The sequence below is a fragment of the Pinus tabuliformis genome, chromosome 6 (assembly GCF_031772625.1).
Source record: "Pinus tabuliformis cultivar Carrire ecotype Pingquan chromosome 6, CPIR1, whole genome shotgun sequence".
Classification (NCBI taxonomy): domain Eukaryota; kingdom Viridiplantae; phylum Streptophyta; class Pinopsida; order Pinales; family Pinaceae; genus Pinus; species Pinus tabuliformis.
The window spans coordinates 474,511,605-474,533,853 of record NC_142292.1 but is presented as its reverse complement, the minus strand read 5'-3'; the positions used below and the strand labels follow the sequence as shown (position 1 = coordinate 474,533,853).

The 22,249-nt window shown below is 35.5% G+C and overlaps 1 protein-coding gene across 1 annotated transcript in view; it reads left to right on the top strand.

The window, feature by feature from the left end:
• The first annotated feature begins 16,918 nt into the window (after window positions 1–16,918).
• LOC149259364 (30-kDa cleavage and polyadenylation specificity factor 30-like) overlaps window positions 16,919–22,249 on the top strand; it is a 60,579-nt gene continuing 55,248 nt past the window's right edge. Inside the window, exons 1-4 of the mRNA XM_089453979.1 lie at window positions 16,919–17,154; window positions 17,288–17,440; window positions 17,552–17,714; window positions 17,803–17,916. Of these exons, the coding sequence (XP_089310105.1) occupies window positions 16,919–17,154; window positions 17,288–17,440; window positions 17,552–17,714; window positions 17,803–17,916 (666 nt within the window). The remainder of the gene's footprint in view (window positions 17,155–17,287; window positions 17,441–17,551; window positions 17,715–17,802; window positions 17,917–22,249) is intronic.

Below are 22,249 nucleotides of genomic sequence, written 5' to 3'. Positions count from 1 at the left end.
GACTGTACCACATTTTGCATGCACAAAAATTTTGACACTAGGTGCATCACTGACATGTGCCATAACCACTTCTTGTCCATATCTTCTTGAAGTGATCCCAAAACCTGTCATAAGATCAAATTGTTATATTACTTGGAAAACCCCCCAAGGTTGAAAAACTCCAAGCTTACCCTGTTTTAGTTTTCAACAACCAATGTTGCCTCTGCAAAGATTCTAAGCTTGTCCTTCTTGGCCAATGCCCTACTAATTCTTCTGCCCTTTTCTGCATGGTTTTGGGAATTGTTTGATGTTGTGGTTCATATTCTACTGGAAGCCCCTGCTCATCTTTAGAAAACCCTTCTTCTTTCTCATCGATAATGAAAATTGGTTCCTTTATCTTCAAATTTATTTTAGATTTCAACCTGGCCTCAGTTTGTTTGTGCGCCTGGTTCGTGGCCTCCTTGAGTAATCTGTTGCATGATGAAATTCTCCAAGATCTACACCCTTCTTTCCATCTTCTTCAATGGTTCCATCTTTCTTCTTGTCCTGTACTTATGTCTGGTGTCCTCTACTGCTCCTATTATAAATCCTAGGGATTTTCATTCTATTAGGGTTTTCTGTGGCTTTTGCAGTAGCTTGGTGACTGCTCTCGGCCTCTGTAGCTAGAGCCCTTTCCTTCTTATGTTTTCTAGGAAAGGTTTGTCTCATTACCCTCTTCCTCGACTACTATGTTTGCTTGTTTAATGAATGTATGAACATGATTTAAATGAGATCGTGGTGGTAGACATCATGGGGATACAAAACCTTCCTTTTTCTTGCACATGCCACCATTTTAATTAAGCTTTGATGCAGGAGATAAGGGAGATTCATCGGATTGAAACCAACCATGTGTACCAGAAATATCATGTGATACAAAAATACCTTAGAGAATTGGTCATCACATGTCAGATAAAGTTGAATATGTCACACTAGTTTAACCCGCTCTAGTTTTAAAATGTCACAGTGGATCCCCAAGCTCCAGGAAGGGTCATGACAACTGTATTTTAGGAAAAAAATAAGGTTTACCCCTATACTGGCTTCCTTTTAAACCATGTCTCTCCCTCGGTTGGTGTTTTGGTTTCTTATGCAATGCTTTCATCTGTTACAAGAAACCCTAGCCCCTCAAACCTAGCGCTAGTAGCATCAAAATAATCAACGAAATCAAAAAAGACTTTAGTTTTATACCTAACGAACAAGTGAATGATGGGCTCCCAGCCTGCTTCTCTGAAAATTGGGAATTCCTCAGCACCATAAATATCGAACACGACTGCTCCATCTGGTTCATAACGTTTTAGGTTTCCACTCTTGCCCATCTATCTAATTATTCCCACGTCCTAAGAAAAAATTGAGAAACTGCCTCGATGTTTGGTGTGGAGTAGCCTTTGTGTGCTCCACCACTTTGGAAATGAACTATTGAAGTATCAATGTCAATTTCTCTTTCCATCTTTATTTAAAAAAAAACATTGAAAACACACTTTTAATGCACTTATGCAGTATATCATGTAGTATGTTTATTTTCACGCAATAAAAAAATTAACTAAATTCACGTTTTTTTGTTTAATTCATACTGGCTCATAATGCTTCTCCTTAGGTTTCCACTGTTGCCACATCTTGAGAATGACTAAGTAATTGTTGTCTCTTGCAGATTAGCATTTAGGTTTGGGTGCTCCAGCGCTTTCGAAATCATTACCACTACACCGCCTTGTTACCATCGCCTTAACACATTCACACCACTGCCTTGTTACCTTCGCTTTACCTTTTACCTTTTCATTTTTCCAAAGTGAAATGATATCCAAAGTTTTAATGTTTTAATTGACCATAATGATGATATCCAAAGTTTTAAAGTTTTAATTGACCACTTTTGATTCTTGACCACTTTTGACTCTTATAACAACGTCTCGCAAAGTCCTGTAGGCGTTGGAAAATGATTTTCCAGGACTCTTGTAGGTGTCAGATGTTTCCAGTGCCTATAGGAAGTGTTGAAAATAATTTTCTAGTGCCTCTTGTATATGAAGCTACATATTGGCTTTACTGATCTGATGTGAAGCTATATATTTGGGTCCTCTATTTCTACCCATGGAATGGATGTAAGAAACTTTTTCTCCATCCCCTTGGTTTTTCTGAAAATCTCCTCTTCATTTTTACCTATCACATACCCTTCACTGTATTATCTGCAGTCCTCCCTTGTGGGTTTTTGTTGTAATTTTTTTTCTTCTTAATGTGTATAGTAATTCTTCAACACTCTATCTCTGCCTCCAATTCCTTTATTTGCTTATTCTTAAAAGGAGTCTTCGATGTTGTTTAAGCTAACATCCTCTTTTTTGGTTGGCTTTATTTCTCTGAGCAGGGTGGTATTCATACTTTTAGCTCTCTTTAGTTCCCTTATTTGTAAGTGTACAAAATCCTTGGACTACTATGACATTGAGTTACTGATGACAGGAGTTAATAATCTTGGCAAGGTTTTTGAGGAATAGAGAAACCAATACCTCTACCTAGCTAATAACCAAAGGAAGAGCCTACTCTTAAGGCTAATGCATAACTAGGGCCTTCACCAAACCAACCCGTCTTGTATAGAACCCAGAACTTTCACAAGTGTTTCCAAAAGTCGGTGGCTATGTTAACCATCATGTTAGGGAGGGATTACAACTCTAATATATATGAAGCTATGCCAGACTTCCTATATAGATTTCAGATCCACTAGGTTTACAGTTTTTAGTATGCTAAATCAATTTCCAAAAGCATGAGGGAACAATTAAATTAGTAAGTTGAGAAGACCGAGAAGCTTTTCCAATATCCCTCTTACCTTATTTACCTCTTCATATTCTACCAAAACAACTCGCTGGACCACCTACATTTGCAACTATTTCAAGATGGTAAATTAACTGGGTGTATTGATTGGATACCATGGGTTAGGAAAGATGAGAAGGACTCTTCCCTAATCAATTACATCAATAGATTTATATATACATCATTCAGTCATAACAAGGAAGGATCTGAGAAGGATGGCCGAAAAAATTAATCTCTACGTTCAAGTGAGCACTAAGCATAGGAGGGGGGCATTATTTTCAGGGGAATACTTAAAAAATATCAAAATGTATAGCTCAGAGTTGGCTCATTATAAGCTTCTCATGCTCCTTATTCCTACAATTTTGGTATTAGAATATGTAAGGCAATTGTTGTATATTATTGAAGCATGTTTTTTGAAGTCAAAGAAGAACAGTCATATCACTTACCCCATTTCCATGGGGGATATGCCTTCTCAAACAAGAAATGTGGTAGGGAGGCTACAATAATCATGGAAGAGATGAATTTTCCCTTATGCAAGCATTGGAAGTATGATCCCCCTTTTTTCATAGTAGTAATAAAGGTAAATCATAAAATAGGGCCAAATTATCATGAGAGTAGGCCATAAAAGGAACTATTTGAAAATCTACACTCATAGATGGAGGTGAAAGAAATCATGGCTATGGAGTAAGATCCTAACAAGACCATGGTAGAATTATTTTCTCACCCACAACCTAAAAGAGAAAATATCTCATCGTATTACACTTTCTATAGGCCCAAAGATGCAAATGAACAATGCCATCCTAAACTGCTAGCTGTGGAGAAAAGACCAAAAGGCATGGGGCTAGGAGCTTATCCTGATGCTCCCATCACAGAAGGGGATAAATTTTAGTCCATTGGATTTAGATTTTTGTTTGAAATGAGTAAAGAGGTACCTGTAATAAATAGTGGCATGGATAACTCAAAAGTTAGGTTACTGTGTATACTTAAGGGGTGTCAATTTGCGTTTATAGAATGGACTTGCTACTCAGATTGATATTTTACATAAACTACCACCCAGGTTGGATCCCAAACTATAGCATTGAATGCTTGTTTTGTGACTCAATTTAAACCAAGCCATACACCTTCACATTGTAATAGATGATTGTTGTATGCGATGGGAATGGTTGCAACATCTGGTTTTGGTAGGAAATTATTTTCATGGAATCAAGTTTGAGAATGGGGTTTATAGAATCACAAATTCTACATGTTATGCACTATTACATCCTGCATATATCTCCTCATGAAATATTGACTGTAAATATGAGGACCTTTGTCTAGTCTCCACCTAGCTAGTCACTCCCACCAAAAGTTATGAGAAAACTACCATAACTTATCTAAACTGATCTACACTTAGCATATGCATCCTCTTTTTTGGTTGGATTTATTTCTCTGAGTAGGGTGGTATTCATACTTTTGGCTATCTTTAGTTCCCTTAGTTGTAAATGCACAAAATCCCTGGACTACTATGACATTGAGTTTCTGATGATAGGATTTAACAATCTTGGCAAGGTTTTTGTTTGAGTTCTTTGGGTTTATTGTCATTTGATATCCACAATGTACAGATATTTTTGTTTGTTGGAACAAAGATACAAGTTATATAATAGAGTTTCCCTTAGAAATTCAAGAGAGGCATGTTGTTGTTAAAGGAACCCCAAGTGTGCAGTGAACAAATGAACTATTTTGGTTCAATTGCCCTCAACTTATCCTTTTCTTGATCAATTTCACTCTTTTCTAGGTATCAAAATGATATGCACACCAAATTTTCATTGACAAACTAAATTTCTAAATCTTGCTCACTAACTTTTTATGCGAGTACCAATTACTTGATGGTTACCTTATGTTACGAAGAATGATTTCCAGCTTTCTTTCTTTCTGTGGATATGGGTAAGCATTGTCTTCATCAAGTAAAGAATAAATTATTGTATAATGATAGTGTGGATGCATATAAATATTTTCATTTAGGCGCTGGAAAATGACTTTCCAACGCTTCTTGTAGGCGTTGGAAAATAATTTTCCAGCGCTTTTCTGAGGTAGATTTGCAAGGCTTAGGGAAAGAAAAGTGAGTTTGGCCTAACATTGCCAACAAGATATATGATTAGCCATGATGAAATGGAATAAATAGTCTAACCCCTCTAGCCTCATAATTAGTAAAGCATATTATAAGAGAAACTGAGCACTAAAACCACATCTGATTTTAAAGTCACCAAAAAAGACTCAACAACCTTCAGTACATGTTTCAACAGAACATGAAATTCTATTACTATTCAGAAAAAAACCATCTATCTTTCCCAAGATGGTTGTTAAGAAAAATCGTGCTATTGCCTTGATCAATTGATCAACTTGGTGATGATGTCCATGGGATTTAATATAGCAAATAATAAAAAAAAAATGTTAATAAAATCCAAGAATCATGAAGCCAAAATGTGAATCATATGAAACACACAGTAATGAAACAAGTAGAAGAGAAACACACTGCAATATATTAGGCACCACTATAGTATTATTTATTGAATACCAATCAATTTCAATGAATTCCATCTACCAACACAATTGATCAAGAGAACACAGTTACTAGTTAACACATCTCAATTTAGACCTCAAGCTGGTGGGACTCAAATTATAGAGGAAAAAAAATAACAGAGCTTGTAGGAAGAATCACTTGGTGTGGTTTGTCCTAGCACCTTAGGGCTTGTTTGGCTCTATATTAACATTTCCATTAATTTAATAGTGTTGGAGCCTTGATTTAAAGTGTGTTTTGACCTATTCTATAGATTTTCAACCATTCAACTTCCTAATATGTTTCAACATTTTTTGCAGACATTGAGAAAACATGGAAAAGAAATGGTAGAGAATCATGGACCTTGAGGTGTAATACCCTAAAGAGAAAATCATTTTTTCTAGTAAAGATTTGGTTTGGTCTGAAATATACAAGAAAAACATGAATATTGACCGGGTTGCAAAAATTCCAAAGAAAGAATTGTTGATTTTATTAAAGGAGAGGAATCGAATTGCGATGCTCCATGTTCCTTCCAGCATCGAAAAATAAAATCCCCAAGCACAAGGGTCAGTGCTTCCTTACGATGGAAACTGTAAGTATTTTAGAAAAACATTGTTTAGATGTTGATATTAATAGTGATTTATCGTTTATCAGATGTGTTGAAATTTCAAAATTTATTTTGTAGTTATCATTTCTCATATGGTCCAGATGACAAGAGAGAATAATGAAAAACCAATCCAAGGCATTCAATTTCCAAAAAGAGGGGTTGCCAATGCCATTTTATCATGAAGGTTATAGTTCAGGATCCCGACATAGCAGTAATAACATACAACATAAATGATCATGAAGATGGGCAAGGATGGCCTTGTCATGGAAAAAAAACACTTGATATGATGATGTTCCTCAGAAGAATCCAAGACTTTCAAGGGACAAGATTTCTTTTTTAGAAAGTTTCTTTTTTCTTCAACTATCAATTGACTCTGTTTGTAAACTACATATTAAGAAATATCTTAACATAGATGCTACAACTCAAGATAGGTATTTTTTCTTAATCGGAAAATATATTGTAAACATCTATATAATCGTCTAATGAAAGAAAATTATCAACTTCATAGAAAAGATGAAATGAGTGTGAATCTCTTGTATCAAAAACACCATAATGATTTCTTCTTCTACCAGAAGCCCAATGGTGGAGAGATCCCTTTTACAGCTAAAATAAAAACTAAATGGATGTTGGAAACTATGGTCAATTTATCCCATAATAGCTTGATAGCCATGGACTCAACGTTCAATACAAATAAATATGGGGTGAGTATCTTTTTCAATGATTGCTATAATAAAATCATTTTGGTTATAATGATTCAATATGATTAATGACTTAAAATTAACTTTACTTTATTTAATATGAACGTATCAATTTTACACGCTAGCGGTGTTTGATGAGCAACAATGTGGGGTACTAGTTGCATGGGTGGTGATGTCACGTAATACATCACAAGATATAGCACTATGGCTAGAGAACCTCATGCATAGATGTTTTCAGCTTCTTCCTAATTGGAAGGTCAATGCCTTCATGGTTGATGATGCTATGGCTGAAATCATTACTTTGAGGTAACATCAATGATATCTAATATAATGCACTGTGGAAACCCCTAATACTTAATTCAAAAGAGAGAAGGGAACTCTACTTGAATGATTCATGAGGCACAACACTTGCTAAGGTTTTGCAAATGGGTTAGCAAGCTAAGTGGGCTTGATTGTGGGGAAAACTCCACAGTTAAGCACGCTTGAGCCAGAGGCGATTTGGGATGGGTGACCTCCTCGGAAGTCCTGGTTACCGAGTGCAAGCCCTGGAAGTGATGACTGATGCTACGTGATTTATTCCACTAGTTTCAATCCCACTTCTTCACCCCTGTGAGCATCACTCGATGCAATGAGTGCTAAGTGGAATATTCAAAAATCCTGAGAAATTAGTCAGTTACGACTACCTCTCATGGAAATGGTCATAGATGAATGACTTAGTTAATGCAGTTGAATCCCAAAAAGGATATCTAATCAATATTCTTATTTGACATTGCAAGTTTCATTCATTCCAAAAATTTATCACTTAAATGAATTAAATGTGGCAGGAGAATCACCAAATGTGAATTGATCTTGTGTATTTGGCACATAAGGAGGGCATGGATAAATAATGTTAATCAATTGGTCAGTAGCTCAGAAAAACCAAAAGAGATGTTTAATGAACTTGGTCATATCATGAAATATTGTTCTAGTCATGAAGTGGATAATGCAATCAATGGATTTTTCACCAAATTTGCAACTGAGGAGAAGTTTTTGGACTATTTCCACAAGAATTGGGTTGTCTATGACAAGATTTGTAAGTTTGCATACTATTTCTTCCATTTGTACATTTTTTGTTTCATCAAGAAAAGATATATTTACTAATTGAGTTTTTTCAATTAGGGATGTGGGTTAAAGGTTGCCTAGATTTTCCTCATGCAAACTAGGAGAAAAATAATGTTGTGGAATCATACCACGGTTATCTCAAGACAACCTTTCTATGTGATAGACGAAATAAATGTTTTTGTGGGATGGATTAGCTATTCTATACTCTCCGCAAAAATTTTGAGCCATGTTATCGATTCAAGGCAATTCTGAAAAAATAAAGATATTTGAACAACCACAAGAAAGAGATGCAGCTTGAATCATCAATGGAAAAGTCTAGAATAATTACAGACAATGATTGCAGGCCTCATGAGAGTGTATCTCATGCTTATTGGGTGAGGAGTAAAAGTAAACTTGATAAGGAATATCTTATCATATGGCATCATACAAATTTTACCACTTGTGATTTCCCATGGTCTATTCATGGCAACATTTGCAATCATGCCATAAAGGTAGATTGGTTGCATTCATCCTTAATGGATTCAGACCCTTTATTGGATCTTGATACCACACCCAATACTTTGAATGCCCCTCCTGAGATAAGTATAGAGGCACCAAACCTTGATGAAAATACTAGCACAACTAATATGGATGATGACAATGTTGAAGAACTTAATTTTTTGAGAGAGTAGTTGTTTGCCTATCTAGACCTATTTCGGAATAATCCTCCTTCTACCGTGAGAAAGACAAAATGATTGATTTGGCTAAAAAAATTGTGGATGATGCTAATGATCTTCATATTATGGATTATGACTTCACCCTTGGGTTGGGTGCTTATGTGTCATCTTTGAAGAGGAAGAAGAGTTTCCTTAGTCCTAAAAAGAAAAATAAAAGAAGAAAAAAATGTCATCTTGGTTATTGATTTGAATGTCCCTTCATCCGAAGATGAACCATCTTAGTTTCAAAACCTTAACAAGCGTGGTCATCCTTGATCCAACAATGCATCCACTACTATCCCAAGTAAGTTCTATAGGGAGATGATATCAATATGTTTAGATCAAAATGTCATAATTTCCATGTTTGTTGCTATGTATTTGCTCTTAATTTTTTCCATTGGTGGTTGTTGATGTTGTTAATGTAGTGTGTGAATGTTTCCAGCGCTGCAGCATCCCAATACTGTACTTTCAGTTCAAGCATGTAGACAGATTCACCATCGCTCTACTTATCATATCAATCAAGGTGCATTTGATGAGACTCCTAATTGATATACTTTGTATTATGATGCATGTATTGCATCACATGTTATTATTTGCTTTGATGGAAATTTCATTGTTATCTCACAAATACTGCAGCTTCTTCAATGGATCCCCCTCGATCCGAACATGATTGGGTCACTGACATCACACAAATTGGTGATTTTCCAGGTTTGTTTCCATGTATTTTCTCTTAATTTTTTGCATTGGTTGTTGTTGATGTTGTTAATTTAGTTTGTGAATGTTTGTAGGGCTACATCATCCTAATATTGTGGCTTTGGTTGAAGCACGTATATAGACCCACCATCGCTCTACTTATCACATCAATCAAGGTGCATTTGACAGGACTCCCAATTGATGTACTTTGTATTCTGATGCATGTATTACTTCACATGTTATTATTTTCTCTAATGGAAATTTCATTGTTATCTTACATACACAACAACTTCTTCAATGGATCCCCCTCAATTTGAACATGATTAGGTCAGTGACATCACACAAATTGGTGATTTTATAGGTTTGTTTCTATGTATTTTCTCTTAATTTTGTGCAATGGTTGTTAATGATGTTGATAATGTAGTGTGTGAATGTTTGAAGGGCTGCAACATCCCAATAATGTTCTTTCAATTGAAGCATGTAGACAGACCCACCATCTCTCTACTTATCACATTAGTCAAGTTGCATTTGATGAGACTCCTAATTGATCTACTCTGTTTTTTGATGCATGTATTACTTCACATGTTATTATTTGCTCTGATGGAAATTCCTTTTTTATCTTACAGATACAACAACTTCTTCAATGGATCCCCCTCGATTTGAACATGATTGGGTCACTGACATCACACTTGGTGATTTTCCAGGTTTTTTCATATGCATTTGCTCTTAATTTTGTGCATTAGTTGTTTTTAATGTTGTTAATGTAGTGTGCGAAAGTTTGCCGGGTTGCAACATCCCAATACTGTGATTTCACTTGAAGCACGTAGACAGACCCACCATCGCTCTACTTATCACATCAGTCAAGGTGCATCTGACGAGACCTCTAATTGATGTACTTTGTATTATGGTGCATGTATTACTTCACATCTTATTATTTTCTCTTATGGAAATTGCATTGTTATATTATAGATACAATAGCTTCTTCAATGGATCCCCCTTGATCCGAACATGATTGGGTCACTGACATCACACAAATTGGTGATTTTCCAAGTTTGTTTCTATCATGTATTTCCTATTAAATTTGTGCACTGGTTGTTGTTGATGTTGTTAATGTGATGTGTGAATGTTTGCATAACTACAACATCCCAATATTGTGCTTTCACTTGAAGAACATAGACCGACCCACCATCGCTCTACTTATCACATTAGTCAAGGTGCATTTGACAAGACTCCTAATTGATGTACTACGTGTTCTGATGCATGTATTACTTCACATGTTATTATTTTCTCTGATGGAAATTACATTGTTATCTTATAGATACAACAACTTCTTCAATGGATCCCCCTTGATCCATACATGAATGGGCCATTGACATCACAGAAATTGCAAACAACATGCAAATTGTCTTCTCAAACAAGTTGTGAGAGAAAATGTAGCTTCTTCTTCTTTAATCTCACGCATACCAACATTCATGTCATGAATGTCATTGTAGTTGATGATGCTAGGTTGTTGAGGATTCCTTGTGGAGTGATCGGCTTTGGTTAAGTGTGATTCCTAGCCAGGAGGAGTTTTTTGTTAGGGTTTTCTTGGTTTCCATAGCTAGGGTTAGGAGAGCTTAAAATTGTTCCATATTTTGATAAGTTGGAAGTATTCACATGTACTTCATCGTTTCTATATAAATAAAGTGTTTCAGCAGTGCAATAATTGAGTACTTGAGTAATGATATTTCCAACATTTGCTTATAATGGAAATTTGACAGAACATATTGAAATTGTTAGTGTTTTAGCATATATATGTGCCCCAAGAATGTTCCTATTTTATTTTGTATGAATGTACCTACCAATGCAAAGGGACAAAATTTGAAACACACACACACACACTAAGAATTTGAAACATAAATATGAAACTCAAATCATCAACTACATGGAATTATGAGAACAATAATTTTCTTTAAAATGAAAGCAATTATAACTTTCCATCCTTCAAGCTCTCCAATGCTCTACATAAGGTTGAAATTGTTAGTTTTTTAGCATATATATGTGCCCCAATAATGTACCTACTTTCTTTTGTATGAATGTACCTACCAATGCAAGGGGACCAAATTTGAAACAGACACATACACTAAGAATTTGAAACATAAATAGCAAACTCAAATCATCAACTACATGGAATTATGAGAACAATAATTTTCTTTAAAATGAAAGCAATTATAACATTCCATCTTTCAAGCTCTCCAATGTTCTACGGAAAGACAAATAGCAATGCATAGAAATAAAGTTATACTACCTGCATGGTCATTATGACAACATTGAATAATGAAATGCCTAGTGGAAAATATTTGTCCTTTTCACAACAATAATAAATTTGAGGTTGAAAATGTTCATGAGACATGGTAAAATAACACAACAAAAAATAATGATAACATATAAAACATTCATATGTTATATCGTGATCCATGCAAATATTACATTTGTTCGTATGCATGGAATATATTACATTTTTCCATAAACTTGTCACCCATACAAAACATCCCAATTATCGCAGGTTTTGAAAAAATAACATATCATTGGGTTCTTTTGTAGTGAACAAACCATGCCATGATAGCCCCAAGGAAAATGATAACAATAACATATTCACATATTAAGGACTTATGTTGATTTTGATTAATGACTTCTCTTGCAATAGATCGTGACCCGGTGTCATCTCTGGGACCTGCATCTACACTTAACATTCCTTCCATCAATATATCAGTGGATATAATATGAATGTCTGCATGATATTGTATGTTAAAAGATTGAAACTGAGATCTCCACATTATTGCTTTCGTATGAAGCAGTTATAAATTATCTTTTCGAACTTCATAAATGTCATTGATCTGATTTCATATGAGCTGTGAGTTCGTAAAAGTTACAATATCACTCACAACATTATTTTTTTGCCTATTTTAAGCCCTCAACAAGGGCAATATAGTAGGCTTCGTTATTCATTTTCCTCTCGTGCACTTATATATTTCTATGCACCACATGATTTGTTTCCGCATTATGAAGCACATGTTTAATGGTGGCTTGACCTGGATTTGGATGCCAAGACACTTCGATGCACAACGTCCACTTTCCCACCATTCTCTATGCTTAGAAGATATCGAAAATAAAACAACAATAAATTCATATTAGACAAGTAGACATTTATCTGGCTTATACATTCAAACATTCAATGAATTTGTCTTATACATCTCCTTAGAGACATAAAATCAGTGATGTTTGCCTACATGTCCTTGTTTGTTTTGGTGTGTTACATGCATAAAAAATAGGCCTCCCTACACTTTTCCTCATTTTCTAGCAATAAGGTATGTAATGTTTGTTTTTGGATCCACCTCTGCTCAAGATAATATAAATAAAGTAAAACAACTTGCTAACTCTGTCAATATGGCACAAGGACATGAGCAACAACACAACCTCTCACTGCACAAGGATTAAACCCTAGCTAGTCAATCCAATAGTACTCAACAACCCAGTAGTGCCACAACAACTTTGTCTTTATATCAATGAGAAAACCTTTGCTTCTACTCAAGAGATCAAACCCTAGTAGCATAAAGTCTATCAAGTCCACTACTTCTTCTCAACATCAACAACAAACCCTAGTTGGAAAAAGTAGAAGCACCAACACACTCTCTACTCAGCAGACCTCAACAATTTTGACTTCTCAACAATACTCTCTACTCTTCAATGAAATTGAGCTGTCAAAAATCCTCTCTTCTCATCAATAAAATTAAGTTTTCAAACCCTAAATGGAACGTGCATAAATCAACATTCTCTCTTAAATTTTGTCCATAAACAATGCATCTCACTGTCAGCTCTAGCAAAAACAAGTCATCTACACATACTTGAGTTGTAGCATTATCACATGCCCATATAAATATATGGCTTCTTTAGTAATTCCCTATTCCTCGAAACAACATCAGTACAAATAGCAAATATACTTTATCTTCTTACTAATTAAGCATGAACAAGGGGGAGACATAACTAATTATTAATCTGATCAACAAATCCATTCCTTGTTATAAATATTGAATCTAATACTTTACAACATATATAGCAACATAAATTTTTTTTGACAAGTATAATATATCCTTCAGAGATATATGCATGTATATGAGTATCAAATCAAGTTCATTTAGCCCTTATCAGAGTATGTGTTGTTACACTGATTTAGGATAGATTTGTATTTTTTGCAGCCCATGAAACCATTCAAATTTTAGAATTCAACCTCAAATATCATTGTGTCATATCTCAAGTCTGTTAATGATTACACACGCTTGCTTCCTTGCAAGGAGTAGTTAAATTTAGTTTCCTATAAGATGTATTCAGATTTAAGGTTTGCTATGAAATGTCTTCCACACGATTTTGTCTAAGGTATTGTTTTACCTACGGGGGAAAATGAATCCATGTTGTTAGGGAATCATGGTTAAATAATAGTATTGATAATCAGAAGGTGCAACCTACTGGGACTTGTGAGATAACGACTAATGACCATTAATATACCAAATCTCCCAATGGGAAATGTAACTGATCTCCACCTAAAACGATGTGAGTATTAAAGTTTTAATTGAGAAAAATATTCCATTCATTTGTTTCCAATCTCCATGTTGGATGGGCATGTGAAAATTGCAGGCGAAGACATATTGCTCGAGTTTGCTCAATATCTCAAAAAAAAACTTGGCTGAGTTGGAAGTCAAGCATGAGGTAATGTGATTGGATTTAAGAAACAAATGGTTCAGTTTATTGCATAATTGAACAAGATGCACAGATTGTATGTCCTGATTCCACCTCTGCATTGGAAATTACTTATGTTTTGGCCTATTTAGAATTCCCTTGAGTTATATCAAATTTTTTGTTTAGGAAATAATGTGTATTGCGAGTCTGCAAAGCTCTTCATGAGAATAGGTTGCATGGATGCATCCCTCCATAGACAGGAAAATGCACTTAATTGAGAGCATTGTGAGAAAAAACATGTTTTCCTATCTTGATTTGCCTTTGTTTTCACTAATGTAGAAGGTCAAAAACTTGTTAAATGCATAAGAGATTTTTCGCTGAAAATATGGGCCTGCTGTGAGCCACTACCCCTTTTCAATTTTGGATTATAGTTGGATGGGAAACTGTGCTAGGTTTTCTAATCATTGTTCTCACTGTCATTCTAAATAATCCTCTCGAAAAATCCCTCCAAAAGTGCCAAGATGAGTTCATGATTGCACAGGGTGAAAGATTCAGAGTAACATCTGGAATTCTTAATGGTATGAAAATAATCAAACTACAAGCATGGGAAGAAGAATTCAAAGAGCTGATAGAAAATCTCCAATATGTCAATTTCAAATGGTTGTCTTATGCACAGTCTAATAGAATGTATGGTGTAATACTCTACTGGATGTCACCCATCGTTACTGCATCTAACGTTTTTGCAGCGTGTGCTATCATAGGTGATCTACCCTTAACTTCCTGAACCATATTAACAGTGCTTGCAACATTCCATGTCATACATGAACCAATGGCCATTCTGCTTGATGTTTTGGCTATATTAATTCTACCACCTAACCAACGACTGTGATACTACCAGCCTCGTAATTTTCTACCCTATAATTTTTCATTGCTTTCCAAAACACCTATATGATTTCCACATATGATATATTAATCTCAACTCCCTGAGGATGTTGCTCCATCTTGTCGAGAACCAGCGAGTTGTTACAAATGTTAATATGTTCTCTTCTTGATAGCCTTTCTGATGTGATATATTAATAGGGAAAAGAATAGACAAGCACATGCACACAGTGTTATAATCTGAATAGTCCCAGTTTCTCACATCGTGATCTATACTTCTCACGCCCTATGGATAGCCCTGCGAGAGTACATACATACCATTTTTCATGAAGATCAATAGCAACAATATTGGTGCCCCCATACTTGTAATCTAGAGTCTGGTTATGCATAAATATTGCAAATTATTAACCATCTAAAACATGATTAACCCACATACCCTGCAAATGATTAACCATCATGGAGAAATTCTCTAGAATGTGTAATATAAATCAATTCATACACTAAAGTCCAGACATCAATAAAATAAGATCTCATGTGTAATGTATTGATCTAGATTTGATATTGTTCTTTGAAAAATACTACTTTGAATGCAGCTCATTGCTAGCTATGAGTTTTATAGTGGCCAGTTCACTCTGTTCTACTACATAATATGCATATCTAGAAAGGAATTAGAAGGGCAATAAGAGCAAATTGCCTAAGTGTTTGTTATACTCGAAAATCATAAATAAGTATGCAATTAATCATTCTTTTTTCCCTAACGTGTTTTCACACCAATGTCTTCACAAAATTGGAATTTAGAGTGGCATCGTCATAAGCCCATTAGAGCTTTCAAAGATGCAGACTCTAGAGGTAAAGACTCTTCCATTGTGGAACAACATCTCTACAAGCCTAAAGGACACAATTCAGGGGAGAAGAAATTTGTGTAGCGGTAGGGGCATTACTTACCGGTGGGTCGGGGATTCTGCTTTGATAGCAATGTTCTTTCTCCCGTCTCGGAAGAGTGTGTTTAAATGTTCGTGCCGAGAAATAACCAATTTGAAATTGTTAAAGGATAACGGGAGGAGTTGATGTAGAGGGTGACGGAGGAGAGAAAACGGGAAGGTGCACACTAAAGGGGGATAGAGGGGGGGCCCGCCAGACAGAATTTGAACAGGTCAAAAGGCAAACGCCGAAAAGGAAGGACCAAGGGCCCGCATATGGACAAAGCCACTGGACTATTACTAGGGCACCAATTTCTCCATTTCTTTACGCTAAAAACTCTACCCGGACTATTACCGGTTTCAAGGCACCAATTTCTCCATTTAGTTACGCTAAAAACTCTTTCGTTAAATATTGGTGTTCGCATTCAAACGCACCGTACTATTACATTAAGATGTGACCTTGCCCTTTACCGTTCCCTCTGCTAAATTTTCCTACGATTTATGATTTTTTAACAGTGCATGATCCCTCCAATAAATATTATGAGTGGAACAGTGACCTATGAAGTGACCCTCCAATAAATATCAAGCCTGAAACCATGAACTATAAAGTGAGATGAATTAATGGTCCGTATGCAAAACCTGTAAGGCCCCGTACTTTTCTGCAAGGTGAATAATTTTTGAGGCCGTTACAATATGGCCGCCATTTATTCCCTAAGCCATTTTCTTTAAAATAAATTGATTGTGGGAGTTTTCGATAAGTTTTTTCGCATCATTGAATTTTGTTTGTGGGGGAGGGGGGCCGCCAGAAATCTTTAAGCCATATATAGCTGTAATTAGAATTTCCAAAAAAACAGTCGTCAAATTTTATAAAATTTCCATTATTTTCTAACCAAAAAATTACATCATGATGGATGCAATAAAGTGGTCGTGGACAAGCGATGGATCAGCATTGAATGGTGCATGACCGATGCATATCCAATTCCACGCTCACCCAGAGTGGCCGCCAAATTGAGCTCTCCATATAACAGTACATACTATAAATACCGATAGTGATATAATTTACCGCTGGACGGATACGGACGGTAACATAGTTATTAATGGGGACCAATAAATCCCATTCTATCGGGCCATATAATAGGAGATTGAATTGTGAGATATGCAGGCTTGAGTTCTAGCGTTCTAGCGGGCAACAATAACAAGAAAGCTGATAGGGAGCATAGAACTTCACATAAGATTGAGTTGTTGCCGACAACAATAACAAGAAAGGTGATATGGAGCATGAGAGTTCACTAGATCAGGATGGTGGCCCAAGCCCTTTGCCGGTTGCCACAGACTATTCTCACAAAAAGGCAGAAAACAATAAACAGCTGGTAGGTGGGAAATGGTCCCAGAATTTGTGTAATGAGGACTCTAAGATGCCTATCTGCCCATACTTCACAAGAGATGAAGAGTGTTCCAATCACCAGCATTGTTTTGCAAGAGACGAAGTTGGCCAAGAGTGCTCTATGTAAGTAATATATATATATATTATAGAATTGAATCTAAACAAAAGTCATAATAGGTTTCTACAAGACACGTTGCGCTTTATTTTGATTAGTTTGGGAATTCTAAATGAGGTTACTCTGTTCGTATAAATGCAGGTATAACTTTGGTTTCTGTCCCAATGGACCTAATTGTCGTTACAAGCATAACAAGCTTCCCGGTCCACCGCCTCCTGTGGAAGATGTTTTGGAGATTATTAAAAGGCAGAAACATAATTCGTTAAGGTGGAGCCTGCCACAAGGAACTTCAAGGTTTTCTACATTTGCATTTTCTAATTTACTGTGTAAATTTGTTTAGACCAAGTTGAACACTTATATGTGCACTTGTTACACTTATTTATTTCCACCATTTTTTTTATGCAGGTATTTTGTTATGAAAAGCAACAATCTAGACAATTTACAACTCTCGGTCGAACGAGGAATGTGGGCAACTCAGCCCAGAAATGAGAGTCTTCTCAATGAAGCTTTTCATCGATTTGATAACGTAATTCTGATATTCTCTGTGAACCAGGCCCATCATTTCCATGTAAGTATAACTAGTCATGAGTGATATGGAGGCGGTTTAGCAACATCCCGAACACAGTTAACATTTCACTGCCCAAATTCGTTGGTAGGGATGTGCAACAATGGCGTCCAAAATAGGCGGTGTTGCTGGTCAGGCCACATGGAACGATGGACATGGTTATTTTATAAATTTCGGCAAAAACTTCTCCGTAACATGGCTAAAGGTTAGCAGTAGATTATTTATTCTATTACTACTTTTGGAATGTTATGCAAGGATAACATTTTCTTGTGAAGTTTTCCAATCCACCATTTGATACTCATTCTTCTCATTCCTGCCAATACTGAATATAAACAATTTTCATATAATTTAAGTAGCTAGCTTTTCTTATTTCTCAAAGGCGTTGTCTAACAAGTTTTCAATTTTACAATAGGGTAAATTTCTGGCTGAAATCTTATTAGAATATCTTCAAAAAATTTTATGAGTTCACAATTTTATTATAGGGTAAATTTCTGGCTGAAATCTAACTATAAATTTCTGGCTGAAATCTTATGAGAATATCTTCAAAATTTTTTATAAGTTCACAATTTTACCATAGGGTAAATTTCTGGCTGAAATCTTGTTAGAATTTCTTCAAGATGTTTTATTGTGTGATTGTAGTGTTTAAATTGTATTTTTTTATGGTTTGAAATAAATTCAGCACCATAATCCATTAACGTTAAATCACCCGGAATCTTAAAATTAACGTCCATAATTAGGAATTTCAAAAAATCTACCTAATTTTGTTTCCAACTGAAAACGTAACCTGTTAAAACTTCTAACCTAAACCTCTCTCTGGATTTAAGAGTCAAACACAAGCTCACGCACATTCAAGGCCGTTTCTTGCTCGGTAGTTTTTTTTTTTTTTTTTTTTTTTCCATCGTTATGCGAGAAGTGTTCTGTGAGAAATGAGTTATAAGTTAAGTAATGACTGCAGGTTTGATCTTTTAACCCCTTTGTATACATTTACCCATGGTTGCACATAATCTAATATACTTTTTTGTTGGAAGGAACTAGAACTAATTCCAACTACAGAATTCAACAAATGATTTTAATGTAGGTTCTGGAATTCGTTGAAAAGGGGCAAGCCACCGCCCCAATCAATCTCTAGAAGTTTCTTCATCCTGTATAAAATCCTGTTTAATCGATGAATGGAAGCAAGTTGTGAGTTTTGTGTTTATGTGTCTTTGCTCTCTGATATGGTATTAGAGCTCTGTGTGAAGCTCAGTGGTGTGTGTAATATTCCCACGCTCCGTGTGTTTGAGGTGAGCTATCAGCGTGAGTGAAATATAGTTGTGTGTTGCAGAGGAGTCAAGCAAAGGAGCTGTGAGCTGTGTTAATTGTTGAAAGTGTTTTGTTGCAAGTGGTGCATTGAGCGTGGATCGAACACGCTGCTGTGACAGTTTTGGTGCAATCGAACTTGCTGAAAACGTGTAAGGGTGTGCTAGTGAAGTGTTGCTACAAAGAGACTGCAGACAGAGATTGGGAGCGCCGGTTGTGCTGTGAGCTTGGAGAACGGCGTGTTGATGGTGAGCGTGCCGAAGAAGTTTGAGTAAGCTATTTCCTGTGTGTAGCCAGTGTGAGATATCTGTTGCAGAGAAATTTGCTTGAGTCCTCTCCCATGTTCCAAAGAAGTTTGTTTGTAGCAGATAAAACTCTGGTGCAGGGCGGTGCAGGGCAATCCTGGACAAAGGATTGTGTGCAAGTTTTCATTCGGTTTTATAACTGTCATTTCTCATTATGCATTCTGTTTTAGAATCTGGTTCTACATTATCTGATTTTGTAGTAGATGATGTTGATGCATAATTGGAACGAGAAAGCATTGAAGTGAGCATTTCCAGATTTTGTTGGATCAGCAAAAGTTAAGGCTCCTGGACAGTTGCCAGAAAGGACGAATCCCCCTCTGTGGCCGACTCCATTGTTCTGTTCCAATTTTAATAAAAAATATTGTTGTTATGTATGTCTGCTGAGTTTATTATAGCAACATCGAAAGATTTCCTGTTTAGTATGGTCTTATGTAGTTTGCCATAGAATTGGTATTCGAGGTTTCTCCATGATATAGCTAGCTTTTGCATTACTGAAATTTTAGAACGCAATCAAGATATATGGTTGTCTCTAGTTTTGAATTTTTAACGAATTACTGAAATTTCAAAACTCAAGGAAGATATATGGTTCCCTCGGGTTGTTATTGAAGTTGTGAAAGAAAAAGAAAAAAAAATTTGCATTTTGGTGATTGGAGAAAGTTTTTTTTTTCATCATGGAAAATTTGTTGCCTGATACTTATTTGAATGAATCCACCAAACTTATGGAGAAAATTATGTGAATTGGACATTCAATTTAATGACTATTTTAGAAGGTAATAATTTGTGGTCCATTGTGAGTGGGGATGAGCCCAAACCCATTGTTGCAGGTTCTATTCCAGATTGGGAGAGAAGGGAGACAAAAGAAAAGGTGTTGTTGCGTATGCCCGTAAAGTACAACATTATTCCTCACATCATAGATTGCAAGACATCAAAAGAAACATGGGATACGTTGAAGGGTTTGTACGAAACAACAAATACAAATTGGATCTTGTTTTTGAAGACTAAGCTTTTATCTCTAAAAATGGAAGCAAATGAAAATATAAGCAATTTCATATCTGTGTCAAAGATTTAAGTGATAAGTTAGGAGATATTGGTGAAAAGGTGTCTAGTACTGACTTAGTCACCATCACATTAAATGGCTTAGTGCAAGATTATAAAATTTTTGTTTCAATTCTTGCAGCTAGAGAAAAACCCCCTACATTTGATGAATTGACAGGAATTTTTCTACAAGAGGAGGAGAGGATGAAGAGCTTTAATTTGGGTTCTAGCAGTTCAAATTTGGCATTGGTGGCTAAGGGAAAATATCCATACAGAGACAAGCCACGAGACAAGAACAAAGGAGGCTAGTTTCAAGAAAAACAAAAATGTATGATAGTCTAAATTTCCAATCCATAAGAGAAATGATGATTGTTATTATTGTGGCAAACCTGGGCACCATTCTAAAGATTGTTATAAAAGGAAATATAATGAGTCTAGACAAAGAAACAGAAGGCATAATGGAAATTTTTTGGACAAAGATGCCTCAATCAGTGATAGATTTAAAAATCTTAAATTGTTTGTTTTTGATGTTGCATTGTCTGTGGAAAATGATGATAAGAATGCTTGGTTCATTGATTCTGGTGCATCACTCCATATGTCTTGTAATAAGGAGTGGTTTGATGAATATTATGAAAACATTGATGGAACATATGTTTGTCTAGGAGATAATAGATCACTTAAAGTTCAAGGTTATGGAGTAATAGGTGTGAATTTGCCTAATGGACAAGAGAAACAGATCCATAATGTGATGTATGTTCCTGATATCAAAAAGAATTTAATTTATGTTTCTACTATTACTGACCAAGATTTGAAGGTGGAATTTGTTAAATCACAATGTGTAGTGAAAGACATTCAAGATAAGTACAAGGTTATTGCCACAGGAACCAGAGTTGGAGGCTTGTATAAGTTGGATGTGACCAGGAAAAGTCATCAAGCGTTGGCATCTACAACAATATCAACAGTAGATTTATGGCATCAAAGGTATGGACATCTAAATCACAAAGATTTAATGCTACTTCAAAAGAACACTATGGTTGAAGGGTTTCCTGTCTTGAAGAATGATCATGTTGAATGTGAAGCATGTGTACTTGGCAAGCAACATAGGGAGGAATTTCCTATACATAAAGAAAAAAGGCAAAGGGAAATACTTGAATTAATTCATATTGATGTATGTGGACCTATAAAAACTAGATCTATTGGTGGAGCATGGTATTTTCTTATTTTTTTGGATGATAGATCTAGGTATACATGGGTTTATTTCATAAGAAAGAAGAGTGATGTTTTTGAGTACTTTAAAGAATTTAAGAATATGGTGGAAAAAAAAGCTGGTAATTACATCAAAATTTTGAGATCTGATCAAGAGGGAGAATTCAAATCAAGAGAATTTAATAAATATTGTAAAAGCAATGGGATTCTGCAACAATTTATAGTGCCACATACACCTCAGCAAAATGGAGTTGCTGAGAGGAAAAACAGAGCACTAGTTGAATGTGCACGTAGTATGCTTCAAGGTAAAAATATCTCTAATGTTTTTTGGGCTGAAGCCATTAATACTGTTGTTCATTTGAAAAATAAGAGTCCAACCAAAAGTTTAGAGCTTAAAACACCTTTTGAAGCATTTTATGGGTACAAACCAAAAGTGAGTCATTTAAGAGTTTTTGGTTGCAAGGCATTTGCTCATATTCCAAAAGATGAAAGAAGAAAACTTGATTCAAAGTCAATTAAGTGCATATTTATTGGTTATTGTGATAAACAGAAAGCATACAAGTTGTTTGATCCCAGTACTCATAGACTGCTTGCAAGTAGGGATGTGGTGTTTCATGAGAATGCAAATGAATGTGATAAAATAAATAATACTAGTGTATGGCATGATATTGATGATTATGTCAAATTAGATAC